Here is an 18,323-nt window from a genome sequence, read left to right as displayed (position 1 = left end):
TTTACAAAGCCATATTAGTTTGCGGGTATACCAAATTCAAACATCGTGGCATAAAGGCCTTTTCATACTGACAAAAGCAGCTTTAAATTTCGACGAAAAAGTGATGTGGGTCGATCTTCATTTCAGGGTTTTTTCCAAGATTTGGCGCATGATGAATATCTGGTCAGTTGTTGATTTGGCAGGTCTAGTTTTGCCAGGTGGGTTTTAGTATTTCACACAATACGCTCCATAGAACCTTATATGCGATGTTGAGGAGTCTTATCCCACGGTATTTGACACAGATTGTGCGATCTCCCTTTTTTCCCTAATGACCTCTCTCTCTCTCTCGATTTTGGGCAACAATTATTATTATACATACTTGTACATTCATACATTTTCAATTTATAATTTACAATAATAGAGCTTATATATGTTTGCACTTGTGGGTCAATTGAAATCAGAAGGGCACTAAACAACCGCGAACTAATTTAGATTAGTTAAATTGCACCGAAAAGTGTATTGCGGCTCATCCACATTCCACTAGATAAATGGCACGAATAAAGTCAAAAGCCCAGTACGAAAAGGTGACTGTCATAAAGATTAAATATATCCGTCTTGTAGACTACTACTGATTTGATTGTTCGTTGGTTGTCCCCCAGCGGGCAGGAGGTAGAATTTGTCCATAGTAAGGTATGCCTGTCGTAAGTGGCGACTAAAATTCAATAAGCACTATGTTTGTTATTTGGCTTGCCTCAAAAATATAGCATAGTCTTGTCATAAATAGTGCTATAATACTCAGCTTGAACTTTGGCTTAAATATTACAGACTTTGATTGAGATTCCTTCTAATGAAAAGACATTTGAAGTTAAAGCGACAAATGTCACCGGTCATTGAGTTTGATGGAGCTTAACTGATAGTTACTTAATTCTCAAGATCTGACCCAAAACTTATATCTGGTTCCTTGGAGTTCGCTACAATCCGCTCATTGGGTTTGGCCTCATGTTGGCTGTGATTTAAACTTAAAGGCAAATAAAATTGAAAATTCAATTCAGAGTAGGACCGCACTGCAGCGGGGTGCCGGACACTCACCACGGCTGAAGTTTTAGATAAGCTTTGAACTTAACTAAGGTGGAAAACTTGTCTCTTCCACCTGACCAATTGGAACCAAATAATACTTGCAAAAAACACATTTAAGCACCGTGGGGTACGACCATCGTCGGCAGGTACTCATGTAAAAACACAACGACTGTTGTTCGTTGGTTGTATGATATTATGGTTCACATCAACATCTTCCGATTTAGACACAAAAGAGTTATTAGTCCTGGCTCTGTAGCATTCCGCATTGTTTGTAACATTTTAGATTGTTTAATTTTTGATGAAATATGGACTAATGATACCCTCTGCCCATATAACACACCAAACAGTGGCTTTTTGTTGATGAAAAGACGTTTGTCGAACGTTCGGTGTCAATACTTGTAAGCCCGCGAACCAAGACTCTGCCTTAAAATAAGCTATAAAGTGGATGGACCTGCTCCAATTATTGCGTACGAAGGCGGATGGGTCTTCGGACTTCGGTTTCAGGTCTTTTTTGATAATCTGCTTCACAACAACTTATTCGGAAGACATACATTGATGACAACTGCTGAAATATTTTTTAGCGCAGACTTTCCTGAAGGGGTTTTACCGTAAGTAACTACTTTTAGCCGCAAAACCGCAGTATATTTCAGCTTCGTATTAAACGTGATTGTTGCGTGTCTATTTCGTATGATCTAAAGCAAAAACGAGACAATTCGCAATTAATCGATAAAGGTGGGGTAAATTTTTTACTAAACCACACTAACAAACCTACACAGGCACACAAATGAGAACGCCAATTAAAGTATCAAGAAACAAGTGGTCACCGCCTACACCCAACTACCTCAGTATTGAACTAGACTTGAATTTAATATTTTCCCTTAGTTCACTTGGCTTACACATTTATTTCCCCCGCTTTTGCAACAATTTGTAGATATTTATGTACCCCCATAGGTATCCTCCACTACAAACCCACATGTGCCAGTTCAAATAAACATTTATTTAAATTTTCAACTGAAACTGTAACTAACTGTACATCGTAGTTTCCAAAAGTAATTGCGCTAATAAACTGGAGTCACACTGTAGTTTTTCCTTGTAGCCAAACTTAGGCACCATTGACTAAATTCCTTACACCACTGTCTTAATTGGACTATGAACAAGAACTTTCTAGCATCGGCTTAAAAATTCTTCTACTTCCGCTGTCCAAGCCTAACTTTCCCAGTTTGTGTGATAAGCTTTGTCAGCAAATTGGAGGCAGTTTCTCTACTTATTTTCGGCTTTCAACAGAAGAGGCGACTAACTCTGCTGTTTTTACAGGACTACGTGACGGTTTACGATGGCTACACGACACGTGACCCGGTCGTGTTGAAGTTTTGCGGCGGCGGACAAGCAGTGCCGGCAGCCGTGTCCAGTGGACCCGAGTTATTGGTGGAATTTACGACTTCGCCTTTTGGTACATTCACAGGCACATCTTCGCAAGTTTTGCCGCTCTACGGTTTTCAATTAGACGTATGGATATTATTATATTATAGAATTGCATAACTTATACAACAAAATTGTTTGCAGGTTGAGGTGATTTTCGTAGATGTCATGAGTCCCACGTATTCGAAGAACAAAAAACCGTGTGAGTTTTGGATACGCGGCGCTGGACGTGGCATACTTGAAAGCCCTAAACATTCATTGGCGCCGAATACTACTTGCCTATATCATTTACAAGGCATGGGTGTATTTAAAACTTTCGATCATCTGAGTTTGTCGCGCCGCACCAGTGCACAAGGTATGAATCAACCGCTCTCCCGTTTCAAGGTGTGGATCTCGATGATGAAATTCAACTTGGATCCGGAATTCGGGCAGATGGATGAGACATCAGTAGGCGCGATTGGCGTGCTGCAAACGCATGAGGATTGTAGTGGCATGCTACGCATCTGGGACGGCGCTCTAAGGGAGCCGCCGGCATGCAAAGATCTCAACTGGTAAGCGTACAGGTATTTACATTCCTTGCAATTCATCATAACTATTATTGTTTTGCAGTGCCAGCGACGCACCTGCACATCCGTTAGTCTCACATTACAGTCACAATTCGACAAATGTTATTGCGCGTTATTGCCGTGGCACGGTACCGCGCACCTGTGATCGTTCGAATATCAACGAGACTTATGCGCGGCCCTGCACGATATCGGAAAGTTATGTGTCAAGCAGCGATAGCATAACACTGGAACTCAAGAACACAGAGTCAACTGTGTTGCGGTAAGTGTCAGCTACATGGCAGTCGAGACCTCTACCGTATGCAGAAGTCTAAGCCGTTTCTTTTACTTTTAGTCCACTGGAATTCAAACTGAAGTATGAATTCATCGATCTGCATCAAGACGGTCTGCCGCTTGCTGGCGGCGAGAACGATTGTAATCGTAAGTTCGTTAGCAGTCTTATGGATCGGAAAGACCCGGCAATCTTTCGCAGCGTACGCAATATATTCCTCTTCGGGCGTGGCGGCACACGCAACTTGAAGTGCATTTACAAGTTTGAAGGTCAACGAGGTGAACGTATACGCATCAAATTACGTAAGGTAACCACACTCAATAGGCCGTGCATGTCGCGGGTGGACGAGGACATAAATCGATCCTTCTGTTACGGCGATACTAATGCGCGCATCGAGGTAAGTAAATCGTAAAGTTAATAAAAATCGTTAAATCCCTATGGAATTATAGAAATATATGAACTTTTTCAAGCGAAAGACCTGTGCTTTCTTAATATCTATTTCCAACCTTCTAGATTTTTGAACGTCCCTATCACGATTCGATTTTATTGCCACGTGGTTGTCTATGCAATTCGTCGAACTCGTCACATCTACCTGTTGAATACACCTCAACCAGTCGGGATCTCGAAGTTCACTTTACTGCAATAAATATGACCACACTTGACGATCCGGACGCCATCAACTTCGAGGGCATGTTTGAATTCATCAAAGGACCAGCAAGCTGTAAAGATGGCCGACGCAAGTTCGGCCCCAGTGGCACTATCCACATGACATTCGGTGATGTGAGTGCGATTTATCTCGGACTAATAAAACGATATTGTACATATTTTCAATATTTTCAATTCATTAGATGGAATGCCGCACGCGTCCTTGGTTAATTGAACCATCCAACGGTAACAAATTTTTATATGTGCGCCTGAAATCAATATTCTTGCGTAAATACAATCCGAAGAAAGCATTGAATACAACCGTGGTGGGTACCAGTTCTTATCGTTGCGAAACGAAGGCGCGAGTTGTGCTTACAACTTCTGAAGGTAAGCCTAGAAATAGTGTAAAGCGACTGTACAAGTAGCGTAGACTAGATGGTGCTAAACCTCTTTTTCGTAACTTCTTACTATGAAATGCCTTTTTTTAGGTTTGACAATAACCGCGTGTCCACTATCGCCCGATTCAAAGGCCTACGAGTTTGTCGAAATCTTCAGCGCTGGCTGGAATGAGCGCCCCATTTACTCAATTGCGAATCGCTCAAAGGCCATTAGTGTGGAGTATCTACGCCCGGAGAATGGCGATTTTACATTTAATTGGATGGAATTGGTTCCTAGACCAGTATTAAGTATTGCAGGTGAGCATAGCACTTACATATATATATTTATATTGCGAGTCAAAATTCTAATATTTCCTCAACTCATGCAGAAGACTGTCAGTACAAGTGTTCCGAGCTCGGTGCTTGCGTCAACGCGAGCGTTTGGTGCGACGGCATTGTACACTGCCCTTCCGGGGACGATGAGACTTTCCTACAATGTTCGGCCATTATGAAACTGCCCACTGAGATATTGGCCACCTTGTGTCTCATCATTGTGCTGCTGTGCTGTGCGTTTGCCGCCTTCGCATACAAGTGAGTGCCATCGGCCAGAACACCGCTTAAAGAGCAAGCAGAAAAATCTCATTTAGACGTTTTGCTTTTCATTGCAGGAAAATCAAGCGCAAATTTCGTGGTTCATCGGTGCTGCAGACACGCCTCAAATCATTGAGTTCTATGGATACTGCGGTACTGGAGGAGAAGGAGGTGATTTGCTGACAAAACGACAATTCTGTGCGATATGTTGAGATCGATCGTGTGACCACAGTCTGACCACTTTCGATTGCAACTTTAAAATTCGTGCAGAATTGTGCCCCGGAACTATTCAAAGTGTTGCCGAAAATGGCGGAGATACGAGTATTCGTTTAAATGCGAAGCTACAAACAAACCACAAAACTAAAACGAGTATGTGTGTACGACCCGATTCACCTGTTTTTATGCATTTGAATTTTATTCGAAAATTTCGTATGTAAGTTTTTACCCGTCAACTAACAGTACATATTACCATATTACACAACTCTAGCTCTCGTCTCTACGCAATGATCCAATGATCTCTGTCATGTTTTCAATACAAGAAAATGCAAAAATATACTTTTTTACTACTCATTTTAAGCCGAAAATTAAGACAAGAATCAAACCCAGCAAATTTTTTATATAAATACATGCATCTGTGTGTGTACAATGTGTAAACCTAGTCTAGCTATGTAAAGATGTACTGCAAATCATATTTATGAATGTATTTTTGTAGGCACACACGACTCTAAATGAAGCTTTAATCATAAAAATTATGTTAATGAGATCAGCAAACTTATATACTTAATCCATGTAATAATCTTCTTGATTTAAAACTGAGTTAACACTTATGTGGAGCAAGCTTTCGCGTTGAAAAATATTGGAGTTCCATTCTTCTTAAAGTTGAGACCACTGACTCCGAATTTCGGTAGTAAATTATAATAATTTCGACTCGTTGTTAGACCATATATCTTTCTATGATGAAATGGCAAATCTTACTGATTTGCTGCTTCTTTGCTGTCTCTTTCGGTCTACTTTTGTAGTGGCCTATTGAAACCCCCTAGAGAAAATGAGTGGTTCTAGCGAGTTCAATGAAAACCGGTAGTCGGCTTTGTCAAAAACTAGCCCCTTTTCAAATTGCCAAGCAGTGATAACTTGTCTTCAGTTTGAATCAAACCGAGCCCATCGTGTCACAATTCAAGTTCAGGTAAAAGTTCTTCTCATCCATCTGATATGAACCCAAAGAAACAGATAAAGCTTTTTCAAATATTGAATGATATTTCTAAGTATTCGTTGTTCTTTTAAAAAGTACATGAGTCTGAAATATGAAAATAGTAAATAAAAAATAACTTTACATGGATGGATCCAAAATATTTGTGTATCCTGAACACATTATAAAAAGTTTTCCATGAAGCTTGTAACACCAAGCAAGAAACGCAGGAGATCCAATAAAATATATATGTAAAAGATCAGCATGATGAGCTGAGTCCATTAGCCATATCCGTCTATCTTCATATACGTGAAGTATCGATCTGAAATTTTTCTCATGAGCTCGCAATAGCGCAGCGCGGTATTCAATGTAGAACTGAATCCCAGACGTCTCTCTCTTCCCTTATCCGTAGGCTCACGTCTTCAACCTGTTGATAAAGTAAAATACCTGGAGCTTAGCTTTGATAGGAAGCATTCATGGAGGTCAAATATTGAGGAGAAAGTAAAGTAGGCATCGTTTGCCTTACACTGCTATGTATATGCGAACTATAAAAGAAAAAGAAAAGAACACAGTAGAATGGTTATGAGTCGGATATCCGTTGTCCTCTTGCGCTCTAGCACTGCTCCTATGTACCTCGAGTACGTTTAGCAGACGTTGGTCGACGTCTGCATCCTGTGCGACTGCGAGATCCTTCTGGTTTAGAGTAGAGCGTGGGAGATCGACTAAACTGCTCGCATGAGTTCTTACTGAATATTGTCCAATAGATATTCGTGCTAAAAATCTAAAAATCCGGTTGTCATCGCCCAAACACTTTCTCTCTCTGTTACAAAACTGACGCTGAAACATCTTAGAAGTCATTCCCGCCAAGAGACATAGCAGAAACTTACATTATCGATTTATGAGGGTCGCCATGATGAATTTTCATATGACTTCTAGATACCACATAATGGGTTTTCCAATAAGAATACCAATGAAATTATTTATTCCTGTAAAAGTACATTCGATGCTATTATGCATTGAACTCTATTTCTTTTGCAAGGCTACCACTGGCACGCTTACAGAAGTCCAGACGCTGAACCCAATTTCCGACGGTTTTCAAGCATAAATCGGCCGATACCTTCGATATTCGTATGAAGTTCATCAATTGTCTTTGTCTTGTTGGCATAGACCATAGCCAAGGTCAGGTTTGGTTTTTCGCCAAACTTGGTTTCAATTAATCGATTGTGACATTGGCTATGTGGTTTGTGGCGCCGTCCTGTTGAAACCAGTCCAAGTCCATATCACCCAACTCCGGTCAAAAATATTCGGTTATCATTGAGAAAAAGTTATTAGGATTTATCACCATAACATAATGCTGCCGTTCAAACTGACCGGTATCAAGTGGTCGGTTTTAGTAAAGCTTATGGAAAGTGATTTTTCGTGAATCATACTTTTAAGAGTTTGGGTTATTGCCGCTACCGCGTTGCTATACCTCGACTCATCTCAGCCAACCCAACTCTCTAACAGTATGTAAATTCACATGCTGAACATTCTCAATTTAACTAGTACTAGTACTACTATACTAATTCCAAGGTAATCTTTCAAGGCTCATCTTCCGCTGATATACTTTCATACATTTCTGAACCAAGTTAAGTATGTAACTCTTCTTCTGAACTGTATCCATATGAAGATGTGGCGGATCCACGGTTGTCAAACCCCCCATAATCGGAGATTTTAATAAAAATTCAGAAGAATTTACGAAGTAGCAACAATATTGAAAATATGTTAGTAGAAAAAATTCCCCCCGGCAATAAATGCTGGATCTTCCTCAGAATGGAAGATTAAATAAGTTTATATAATTTAGCTGAATAAAAAAAAATCCGAACTATACAAATCATACCTACATACACATATTAATATTAAGTAGTGAACTAACCTCCGGACTTCGAAAATGTATCGCTAACCCATTGTGAGGTCACATAAGTTTTAGGAACTCGTAAATAATCCCAGCATTTATTATGCGACGCACAACATAAACAATTAATTAGAAATGTTAGTAACCAAAGCAGAGAAATAGTAATAAATATAATAAACAAAAACCAAATAATCAGATACGATTGCCCTGGTGCTAAAAAAAAAAAACAAAGACAAGAAAACAAACTAAGAAAATGTAATTAAATTGTAAGCATTAAATAATATTGAAGATATGAAACCGTTATTTGCGTTATGCAATTTGAAAGTGCAAAATATTTGCAAAAAAGATTTGCAAGCAAAAATAGGCAATAAATGTTTCTTCCCAAAGAGAAGAAAGCTTTCAAATGAACGAGTCAAGCAAATGAGGTTCAAATGAAGGCATTCATGCCTCCAGAGCTCGAATATTTTAATAATCTATGTATGTATGTATGGCAGTGTGCTGCAATAGCAACAACTCTGGCTGGTTGAATTGCATTTTGTGAGAATGGCGTAAATAAAAAAGCATCTAGGCCAAGTTCTTGCGAATTACTATGTGAACGCAGACGTGAGTGATGTGTGTGCAGCCTGTGAAAAGACTTTTAATTGTTGTTCTAGTGTTAAGAATTATGAACTAAAACCAAAAAATACTTGTATTTATAATATTTAAAAACTTTAAGTATAATTTTTTTTAATATGAATCACGCATTGTAGCGCCTCTAAGTTATACAAGAAGTCACGAAATCACGTCATACTGAGTAGAAGACCATATACATAACTACATATACTGCAGAGATACGCCGAAGACGCCTATTTTTAAAAAAAAAAATTCATCGAATAAAAGACCATAAACGCATAACTGCCAAATTATTTTTTGTTGTACAGAATCGTTTCAGCTTTTTTTTGAAATTTTTGATAAACTGCCATGACCATTAAAAACAAGTAATAATAGTTGTTCTTATGTTCGAATTTTAATCTTTTCTTTATTAATATTACACCAATGGAGTTGCATATCTCGCAACGTTGACTCATCAGATGTTGCCATCGTCCATGCCTCTGCACTATATAGCAGGACGGGAATAATGAGTGACTTAAAGAGTCTGGTTTTTTTCGTCACGAAAGGACTTTACTTCCCAATTGCTTACTAAGAAGTAGTAGCTGTTGGCAATGGTTATTCTGAGTTAAATTTCGAAGCTGATATTGTTGTTGTTCTTAAAACTGATTCCAAGACAGATGAAATTACCTACGACCTCGAAGTGTTTGACTGAGGCAAGTCGCGAGTGCGTCGACTTTTTGTTTGATCACAAGAAATATTTCGTCTTGCCCTCGTTCATTAAAAGACCCATATGCTTCGTCTCCTTATCCAGTCTGGAGAAAGCAGAATTAACGGTGCGAGCAGCTATATACTCTTGTAGAAAATTGTGCCTTCTCAATTCAGCTCCAGCAGTAGATTGAATAAGTCGGACGATATGGAGTCGCCTTGTCTGAAACCTCGTTTGATATCGAACGGCTCGGAGAGGAACTTCCAGGAAGTGCATTATCATATTCATAGCTCTGTGGCTTGGGGCACCATATGCCTTGTTAAAATATTTTCCAAATAGTATTTTGCATCTATTTTTACTCTTTTTTCAATAAAAATGGGGTAATTCTTGCCTTTTTCGGATATCGATGACCCCCATGCCATGACAGATGAAACGTGAAATCCCAAGAAACTAGCAATTTCAAAGCCCAAATTTATCCCTTATTGTAAGCCCACTCTTTGTCAGAGCAAAAAGGCTTTCTTTAATTGTTGTGAACTCCGCTTGGAACTGCAGTGGTCTGGTAGACGATTTAGATATCTAATTATGCTGAAACATCATCTTCTACTCAATTATATATTTTGGACCTATCCGTAGATGTGCTTATGACTGTGCAGTGTCCACCCCACACCTTTCCACTCTTCTCTGAAATGGAAGACAATATTCGGGCCCGAATTCAATTCTGCAGGATTTCGAAACTCCGTGATATTGGGTAGAAACGGGAAGTATCTTAGTATGACATATATGAGTATACAGGTGAGGAAGGATTGCCTCAGTATATAGTAAGAGTTGCTTACAGGACACGTCTGTAGGCAGTGCATGTAATGAAATTTAGTGCCGGACTTGGCGTAATATTCTGTCAACTGTTATTGCATGATTCTGTTTAACTAAAGTGGAGCTATAAAGAAGTAATGAATAATAGCATTTGACAATTCGTCTAGAAACATTGCCACCTCCCGTTTCAAAACCCCTGAAACTAATGGAGCATAGCCGATAGGAAGTAACAGTTTTGAAATTATTTTTATGTTTTTTTTTTTTTGGTCGATAGTATATATGATAATATTTTTATTGCTTCTTGGTCGGTACTGTATCTAATAATACTCCATGAATCAGTAATTGCACAAAGTCACGAGTCTTTGAAAACCTCTTGCACTTTAAACCGAAATATTTTTATACTTAACTCCGTCCTTAGTTGTTTCTATCAAGCTTTAATGCCACACAGACGCAGTGGTTAGGTGTAGTCAGAGTATACCGATCAGTTTCCGAGCTACTGTGGTCACCAATTCAAAATACATAGTTTTGAGACAAAGGCTTTTGAAGTTCTACACTGAATGTACGTAAAGCTTTCAGCTATCTGCGCTCGAAGGCCCGATAACCCTTTGCTAATCATTGAATAACTCGAAAAGTATTTATCGGATTTACTTAAAATTTTCAGAGCACACTTCTAAGATATTAGACTTGAAGAAAATGGAAAAACTCTTATTTGGAAAATTCTGACTACGCTTAACCCTTCAATGTATTTATAGTTGTTTATAATATATTTGTTATATTCATTATTCCATTATAGTTACTTTCATTGAATTAAAATTGCATTAAAACTATTAGCAAATATACAGTTGCAGTTTATTACCGTTATTGGTTGAGAATATGCACTCCTTTGAAATAAGCTTTTCTCAGCATTGATCTCATTTTTAGTATAGTGACTACAAGATTTGAAATGTTAAATAAATGCAAAAGTTAAGTTAAAATACCAGTTATAAAAATTGTTTTTTTCACTTTAGTTTTTTTTTTGTTTTTGTTTTTGTTTATTATTAATTACAATTGTTTGCGTTACTATGTACATAATTTATACTATTTTTATTATATTTATAGTTTACTCCGACACAATTAAAAAATCTGAAAAATTTATAGTAAATGTAAACACTGCCTAAAGGTAATAAAAATCATAGCTTAAGTTGGGTGTTATATGAAAATTTGTGAATGTCAAATAAATAAGCATAAATTTGTTAAGATATCAATTTACTCTACATAGTTGAAGGCGTGAAAGAGTTTTCCTGTTAGATAATATGTTGAAGTATGTTAGCAAAATAAGTAGCAAATTTATATGCATATTTGAGTTGTAGCATTGGAGTTTATTTCTTCTTAAACTGAAATTAGACTTAAACGCATACATAATTACATATTGCATGCATACATATTTACATGAAATTTTAATCAAATACAAAACATACGCAGACAATAAAATCACAAATTAAATACATATTTACGTTACTCTGTGAACTATTTTGAGGATAAGCGAATAAAATATTTTACTAAGCAAAACGCGATCTAGGAAAATACTTCAGATCAATACTGCATAAGAAACATGTATTTATTCTTAATGCTATTTATGAAATGGATAAAGGAATGAGACCAACTATGAATTTATTTTTTAGCAAAGTATGATGGTGTCAATGTAGTAGTCATGGACATAAATCTCAACCTAAAGGAGAAATCACCTACATATACTGCTCAAAGTATATACATACTTATATATTTAATAGCAGTAAGTCTACATATATAACACGATCATAAAATACAGCATTATTTATTAGAAGGAAAAAAACAACACAAAATTAACATGAGGGCAACAAAGAGTGCGTATAAAAGGAAATGAAGATATATGAAATGAACAAAACAACAAATCAAGCGTTCAAAATGAAAATTATGTATTGCGCGTACTTGAAAACGCAGCAGCAAATTTAGTTGATTAAGAAATAATTCAGTGTAATAAAAATATAAACATAAACAAAAACGTTAAATCCAAATTTTAAACTTACAATTTATTAAAAAAAAAATAAATACACTAAATTTGATCAGTAATTTGCGAAAATAATCAAACAAGAATAAAGTTCATATTTAAACATACGAATATTTAGCGAGATTTTTTCAAACTTAGTGCAGTAAATTACAAAACAAAAAATATTAAATAAAATTAATAATAATTATTCAGAAAGTTGAAATCATATCATAAGAAATGAAATAAATAAAGAAATGTTTATAAAGAAAAATTGCATTTGTGTATGTTTAAATATCAGTTGTTTAAATAGGTGGGAAACTGTGTATCCTCCGACGGTGCGGGTATGGTAACACCACCGGTATCTACAGCTGGCTCATGCGGCAGTGAGTCAATACTTTCAATTGGCAAGAAGCAATCAGCAGACATCTAAAAAAGGTTTTGGTAATGGAATACATACATACATATACAACTCTTGACAAAGGGAACCTCATTTTTGTTGCGTAATTTGTGGAGATTCTTCGAAGTGCCGGAGCGTGTTGCATCCATAGAGTCTGAAATATGAAACATTACTTTAAACATTTGTAGCCAAGACCACGCATGTTTTCAAAAATAAATACACCAGTCCCACGAAAACCAACCTTCATGATTAACAATTAAGCCTTTGAGATGATCACTTTTGTGAGCCTGCAAACGCTCTGAGCTTATAGTAACATAATTGCATAAGTCACAAGCAATTTTTTTATATTCCTCCGAATGGTTCAAACGCATATGTCGTTTATATGCGTTGGTTTGAATGCAGGTGAAGTCACATTTTGCGCATTTTAATTTTTCCGCCTTGACAATAATAAATTTTATAATATCCCTTTCTTGTTAACATGAAGCTCAATTACCTTTTCATGGCGTAGTTGATGCTTATGTAACACGCTGGGATCTCGAGTCGAAAATTTGCACACCTTACAATGTAGCGGCTTTTCGCCAGTGTGTTGACGCATATGGATCTAAAGTAAAAATTATTAAAGCGAACACTGGCACAGAAAAATTATTTGCACATACGATCAAACTGGCCTTACGCGCCATTTTTTTGCCACACACATTGCAAATAAACGGTTTAATTTTATTATGCACCGCTTTTACGTGTTTTGAAAGTGTTTTGCCATTTACAAATTTCCGACTACAGATTTCACAAGTCTTCTCAGCATAATACTTATTTTTATTGACCGGGGGTGCTTGAACCACATTCAAATCGCAATTCTTCAAGTCTTGCTGCAAACGTTTGCGCTGAACTGCGCGTAGAGAGCGTAGAACACGCATCCGCCACTTTTTGTGCGCCCGCATGTGGCGCCAAACGAGCACTGTACGTAAATGTATAAAAATAAGCAAAAATTTACTATTTTAGTCACTAAAGCAAATTTCTTACCGGACGCATGTGCTTTATACTCGCATTGTGGACATTGTAATAGATCCACATCTATTTGGTGTGCTTTCCACAGATGTGCCGTGCAACGTCTCCAATTTATCAGCTCTACACTACACTCATAGCATTTAAACTTCTGAGACGCATTCGGGCAAGTATGGCACTTAGTATGCAATGCAAGTTTCGCTTCATTTTCAAATTTGTAAGGGCAGGAATTTGTTACGGGGCATCTGAAATTTAACGAAATTTAAAATGGTAGGCCCATAATTTTGCAGGTTATTTGCATAAATACCCCTTAATTAATTTTGAACGCAGTACAATTCGAAAGTTTTTAAATGGCATTGGCCGTATTTCCAGTTTCACGGAATCCTCTTTTTGTGATTCGATTTGCAAGCTTCGCAATTCATCTGACTCCTCTGCCGCAGCAGTCTGACAATCTTTATTGGTTAGTTCTACAAATTTTTCCTCTTTCCAAGGGTTTTCTGCAACTTTTGGTGTACACTTGTGGTATTCAATAAAATGGCCCCGTAAGTCCTCGATTAGAGTATATTGCCGAAAACAGATATTGCAAACATATACGATCGAGGAATCCATACTTGCAACATTTGATCTTGTTCCTGCAGAACCTGAATAGCAATCAATTCCATCTTCATTACTCATTCTCAAAAACTTTCATCAGCTTCAATTTTATTTTTATTATAAATTTATGTAGCAAATTTACCAATACAATTATTGATAAGAAGAACAACAACAATAGAAATATTTACGAATGCCGCGTAAAGAGTGAACAATAAACAATAAACGAAGAGTTTTTTCAATACTCTTTACCATCTTTTCTTTATAGCAATTCACAATAAGCGTTGGTCGAAGTCCCGCAACCGTAAGCTTCTTAAAACTTAAACCAGAGAACGTGGAATTTCTCGTTCTCTGCTTAAACTAATCAGACCAGAAAAACATTTTCTATTAATTTAGATTCTATCTGTTGTAGTGCTCAAACACCCAACGAAAGTAATTTCCCGGAGCGGTGCACAGTTGCCAGTCTTTTGCCGGATAAAAATCCGTGTCCGAATACTTGAAACCGACTGTGGTGAGAAGGGCTTGGATTTTAAATATTTTGCGGTGGTACCAACTTAATAAAAGTGATCTATTTTGGCAGTATACGACAGAATTATCGCCTTTCAGATTACCATTAATATATATTTTGATTGTCATAACTTACTATTTAAAGAAATAAAAAAATCATTATAATCAATTTATATGAGAGTTACAAGAAGTTAAATAATTCTTAATTACTTTAAGTTGAAATTAATAAAAATTGTTATTGAAATATTTTATAAGTATATCATGTGCATACATTTCGTAGGAATACCCCAAGAGTTCATTACAGCATTGCCAACCCATAGTAATTCGACATAACAAAAAAATTAAATTACTGCAAATGTCAAATAAACATTTCAAACATCAACGTTTTCCATAACATATTTGTCTCTTTCTAACATTTGCTGATTTATTTTGACAAAATATAGCAAGCCAGACATTACTGTGGTTGCTGTCATTGAAAAAGCGAAAATTCAACCACCGAAGAGAACAAGGCAATAAGACACAGAGGAATTTTAAACTATTCGCAATTGGCAAATTATGAATTTTTAGTCAAATCATTCGTTTATATATTTGCTAAATCGTTACCTTAATTATCGAATTCATAGCGATGGCCAGTGCATTGGAGAATTATGTTAACAATGTGCGGACAAAAAGCAGCGAAGGTGGGTTACAATGCACTTCTCGAGACGGTGCAAACCATACACCGTTCAAAGATGTAGCATTAGAAACCGGCAAAATAAGTTTATTACAGATGTTTTTCTAACTAGTTTTGCGCATTGATTGTAATGTCTTCAAACAGGAAATTTTCGCATTATGGTAGAGCAATTAAATGAATCTGTCGATATACTCTCACGTTATTGGGATTTGCTAGATAATGTCCTGGAGACATTAGATTTTCAACAACATTCGCTGGGAGTGCTGTATGTCTTGCTAGTCAAATTCAATGGCGCTGCGGTTTGTTTATGAATATTTTAATATTTTATAAGTTAATAAGAACGCTTTTCATTTGTAGAATGTGAATGCTGATCTACCACAATTGTTCACTCTATACAAAGAATTTATCAGTCAATGCAACGGCGAACAAGTGCGATATGCTACGTATACTTGTAAGTGCTGAGAGTTTAAATCTTATATTTAAACGTTTATTTGTAACTAGAAACCTTTTCCTATCACTATATATTATAGACTATGATCTATGTCACATGTTTACGAGCCTTATCGTTGATCATCCACACTGCATTCAGGGAATTAAAGTGGTTGCACAAGCCATCGAGAAGATTCGTCTGTGTGACTCACAGCAAACCAGCATTCACTCTGATCTCTGCCAGCTGAGCTTGAAAGCGAAGTGTTTCAAAACCGCACTAAGCTTTCTAGATGTTGATATAACCACCATATCTACGGCGTCTGAAATTCGAGGGCAAAGTTCGGCTGTGAGTAATATACAATAAAAATTAAATTATTAATGAATTTAATGTGTATATGGTATTTATCAAATCTAATTCCCCATTACCCATAGGATACCAATAATGATGCCAAATATTTTCTTCTCTACTATTACTATGGTGGTATGATATATACTGCTGTTAAAAACTTCGATCGGGCCTTGTATTTCTTTGAAGTGTGTATATCCACTCCTGCTGCGGCCATGTCACACATAATGTTAGAAGCCTATAAGAAATTCGTGCTGGTTTCACTAATTCTACACGGAAAGGTAACCGCTGCCATTAATCAACTATCTTTTGAGTATAATTTATCTTTTGTACGCTAGGTTCTACCAATACCAAAATCGTCTGCGCCAGTGATTTCGCGGTTTATGAAGCCCCTCGCGCAGTCTTATCATGACTTGGCAACCGCTTACGCGACATCATCCAGCGACGAACTACGAATAATTATGAACAAATCTAGCGAAACCTTTATTCGGGATAAAAATATGGGTTTAGTAAAACAGGTATTAGCCAACAATTACATACTTATGCATATTTAAGTTATTAGTTAAAATGTATTGCAGGTTGTAACTTCGCTTTATAAGAAAAATATACGGCGGTTAACCAAAACGTTTTTGACGCTCTCCCTTTCGGATGTTGCTAGCAGAGCCCAGCTGGCCGATGCGGCCGAAGCGGAAAGATATATTTTCAATATGGTTGGTTTTTTGTGCAATGAACATAGTAACAGAACTGCTTTGAACTATTTTTTGTTTTCTAAGATCAAATCTGGCGAAATTTATGCAACTATAAATAAAAAGGATGGCATGGTTGTTTTTAAAGATGATCCTGAAAAATATAATTCTCCCGAAATGTTCCTTAAAATTCAGAAAGATATGGCACAAACGATGGACTTAATAAGGCAAATTAACAAAATGGAAGAGGACATTTTACTCAACCCAATGGTAAGTTTGTGTACTAAAATTATTTATTTATTTATTTAATAATTGCCATAATTATGATTTGTTTCCTTGAACTATGTATATTCAACTCACTTTTTTTTGCAGTATGTCAAGAAAGCTTTAGGAAACCAGGAGGATGAACTAACGTCTCAACATCCAAAATCTTTTTCTGGGTAATTATAGCAACTATTGTTTAAAATTAAAATAAAATCTTAAATTCTACTTTGATGTTTTTAGTGATCCAACGGATTGATGATATATCAAAAGCAAATTTACTGCAACTGCAACTGCGCTTTTGTCAAACGAAAAAATGTCCGGAATCTACTTCATCTGCTTCGTGCTCAAATGCATTTCTTCTGTATTCAACAAAGAATTTGCCAGCAGCAAAACTTTGCCTATTAAGACCTATTAAAGAATTGTTTTTAAATTCACATTTTAAAGTTTATTATTATTTATAATTATTTTTTTATTTTTGGAATGAAGAAACGGAAAGTTACTTAATATATTTCATATATGTACTTATTCTCGCTTAACTGTAAAGCAGATCTCAAAACTCTCGTTTGCGAAGGGTCTGGCGAATTGTCAAAGTTTTATTTAAAATTTAAATATTTACACAAATGATTCCTGGCTACATTTAACTTGCTTATGAAAACATGTCAGTGTTCCAGTAAACCCGCAACTTCCTCAAAAAGCCTTAGAAATTATCAACAGCTACGTCTGTATGAAATGCAGTATGCAGTAAATAAACGTTGGTGAGACAGATGTTATTGTTGCGGTTGTAGTTACAAGCCCTGTTTTGCGGAAAGTGCAAAAATCGATTGTCATAGAGATTACTGGGGTACAGGAAACGGGCTGTCTCGACGGCAAAGGGCCAGGACCAGAGAGTGGGTGGGATTATCGGTGCATGCAAAGAGAAGGAGAGTTATTATCATGCAGAGACGTACGAAAGGACATGTAGGGGTCTATCAGTTCACGGTCTGAAATGGGTGGTGTTTCTACGTCAAAGACATCATTCACTAGGAGGGAGTCGATGAATGTGTTGATGGCTCCGCTGTGAATGGCGTCAGTACTTGTCTGGAGTTTCTCGCGACCAAAATCACGTTAGCATAGTTGTGTAAAATTCGTCAACGTATTGCAGTAATGTTCTCTTGATGTCCTTAGGAGGCTTTTGCTTTGATGATAACAACAGGAACTTCTCTGGCCGTTGCGTTGAGGGTTAAGCTACTCTAAAGCTAACCCAACAAATATACTTATACATATGATCGTTTCCACGACAGTCGGGTCTAAGTACCCGGAAATTACTTCAGGAAT

General features: G+C 36.8%; 3 protein-coding genes across 7 annotated transcripts in view; 2 read left to right on the top strand and 1 right to left on the bottom strand.

Moving 5' to 3' along the window:
- Positions 1-8,808, top strand: part of LOC105221859 (uncharacterized) — a 189,581-nt gene extending 180,773 nt beyond the window's left edge. For 2 of the 4 annotated variants that reach the window (XM_049457274.1, XM_049457272.1), the window contains 9 exons: positions 2,371-2,562; positions 2,620-3,026; positions 3,085-3,300; positions 3,373-3,706; positions 3,823-4,089; positions 4,158-4,341; positions 4,443-4,649; positions 4,721-4,922; positions 5,000-8,808. In XM_049457274.1, coding sequence (XP_049313231.1) covers positions 2,371-2,562; positions 2,620-3,026; positions 3,085-3,300; positions 3,373-3,706; positions 3,823-4,089; positions 4,158-4,341; positions 4,443-4,649; positions 4,721-4,922; positions 5,000-5,105 — 2,115 coding nt within the window. In that variant the 3' untranslated portion in view covers positions 5,106-8,808. Of the gene's footprint in view, positions 1-2,370; positions 2,563-2,619; positions 3,027-3,084; positions 3,301-3,372; positions 3,707-3,822; positions 4,090-4,157; positions 4,342-4,442; positions 4,650-4,720; positions 4,923-4,978 lie in introns of all 4 variants that reach the window. The other 2 variants (XM_049457273.1, XM_049457271.1) reach the window with 1 other exon arrangement.
- A 3,491-nt stretch (positions 8,809-12,299) lies between these two features.
- Positions 12,300-14,343, bottom strand: LOC105221849 (zinc finger protein 583). Of its 2 annotated transcripts, XM_029548568.2 has the most exons (8): positions 14,250-14,329; positions 13,821-14,154; positions 13,532-13,758; positions 13,168-13,466; positions 13,005-13,112; positions 12,753-12,948; positions 12,601-12,665; positions 12,300-12,540 (listed from the first exon to the last, which is right to left on the bottom strand). In XM_029548568.2, exons 2-8 carry the CDS (start codon positions 14,120-14,122, stop codon positions 12,409-12,411), a joined length of 1,329 nt encoding a protein of 442 aa, XP_029404428.2. In that variant the 5' UTR covers positions 14,123-14,154; positions 14,250-14,329; the 3' UTR covers positions 12,300-12,408. The 2 variants fall into 2 exon arrangements, with proteins under 2 accessions (XP_029404428.2, XP_011197280.2); XM_011198978.4 differs by having other exon boundaries at positions 13,821-14,343.
- Positions 14,344-15,045: 702 nt separating this feature from the next.
- Positions 15,046-17,443, top strand: LOC105221850 (COP9 signalosome complex subunit 3). The gene is made up of 10 exons (XM_011198979.4): positions 15,046-15,291; positions 15,429-15,583; positions 15,642-15,735; positions 15,815-16,059; positions 16,146-16,340; positions 16,398-16,577; positions 16,638-16,769; positions 16,833-17,015; positions 17,118-17,185; positions 17,250-17,443. The coding sequence occupies exons 1-10, from the start codon at positions 15,237-15,239 to the stop codon at positions 17,263-17,265; spliced, it is 1,323 nt and encodes a 440-aa protein (XP_011197281.1). The 5' UTR covers positions 15,046-15,236; the 3' UTR covers positions 17,266-17,443.
- The last annotated feature ends 880 nt before the right edge of the window (positions 17,444-18,323 follow it).

Source organism: Bactrocera dorsalis, chromosome 5, assembly GCF_023373825.1.
Source record: "Bactrocera dorsalis isolate Fly_Bdor chromosome 5, ASM2337382v1, whole genome shotgun sequence".
Taxonomy (NCBI): domain Eukaryota; kingdom Metazoa; phylum Arthropoda; class Insecta; order Diptera; family Tephritidae; genus Bactrocera; species Bactrocera dorsalis.
The sequence above is the reverse complement of the archived record's forward strand: the minus strand, read 5'-3'. Positions and strand labels throughout refer to the sequence as shown.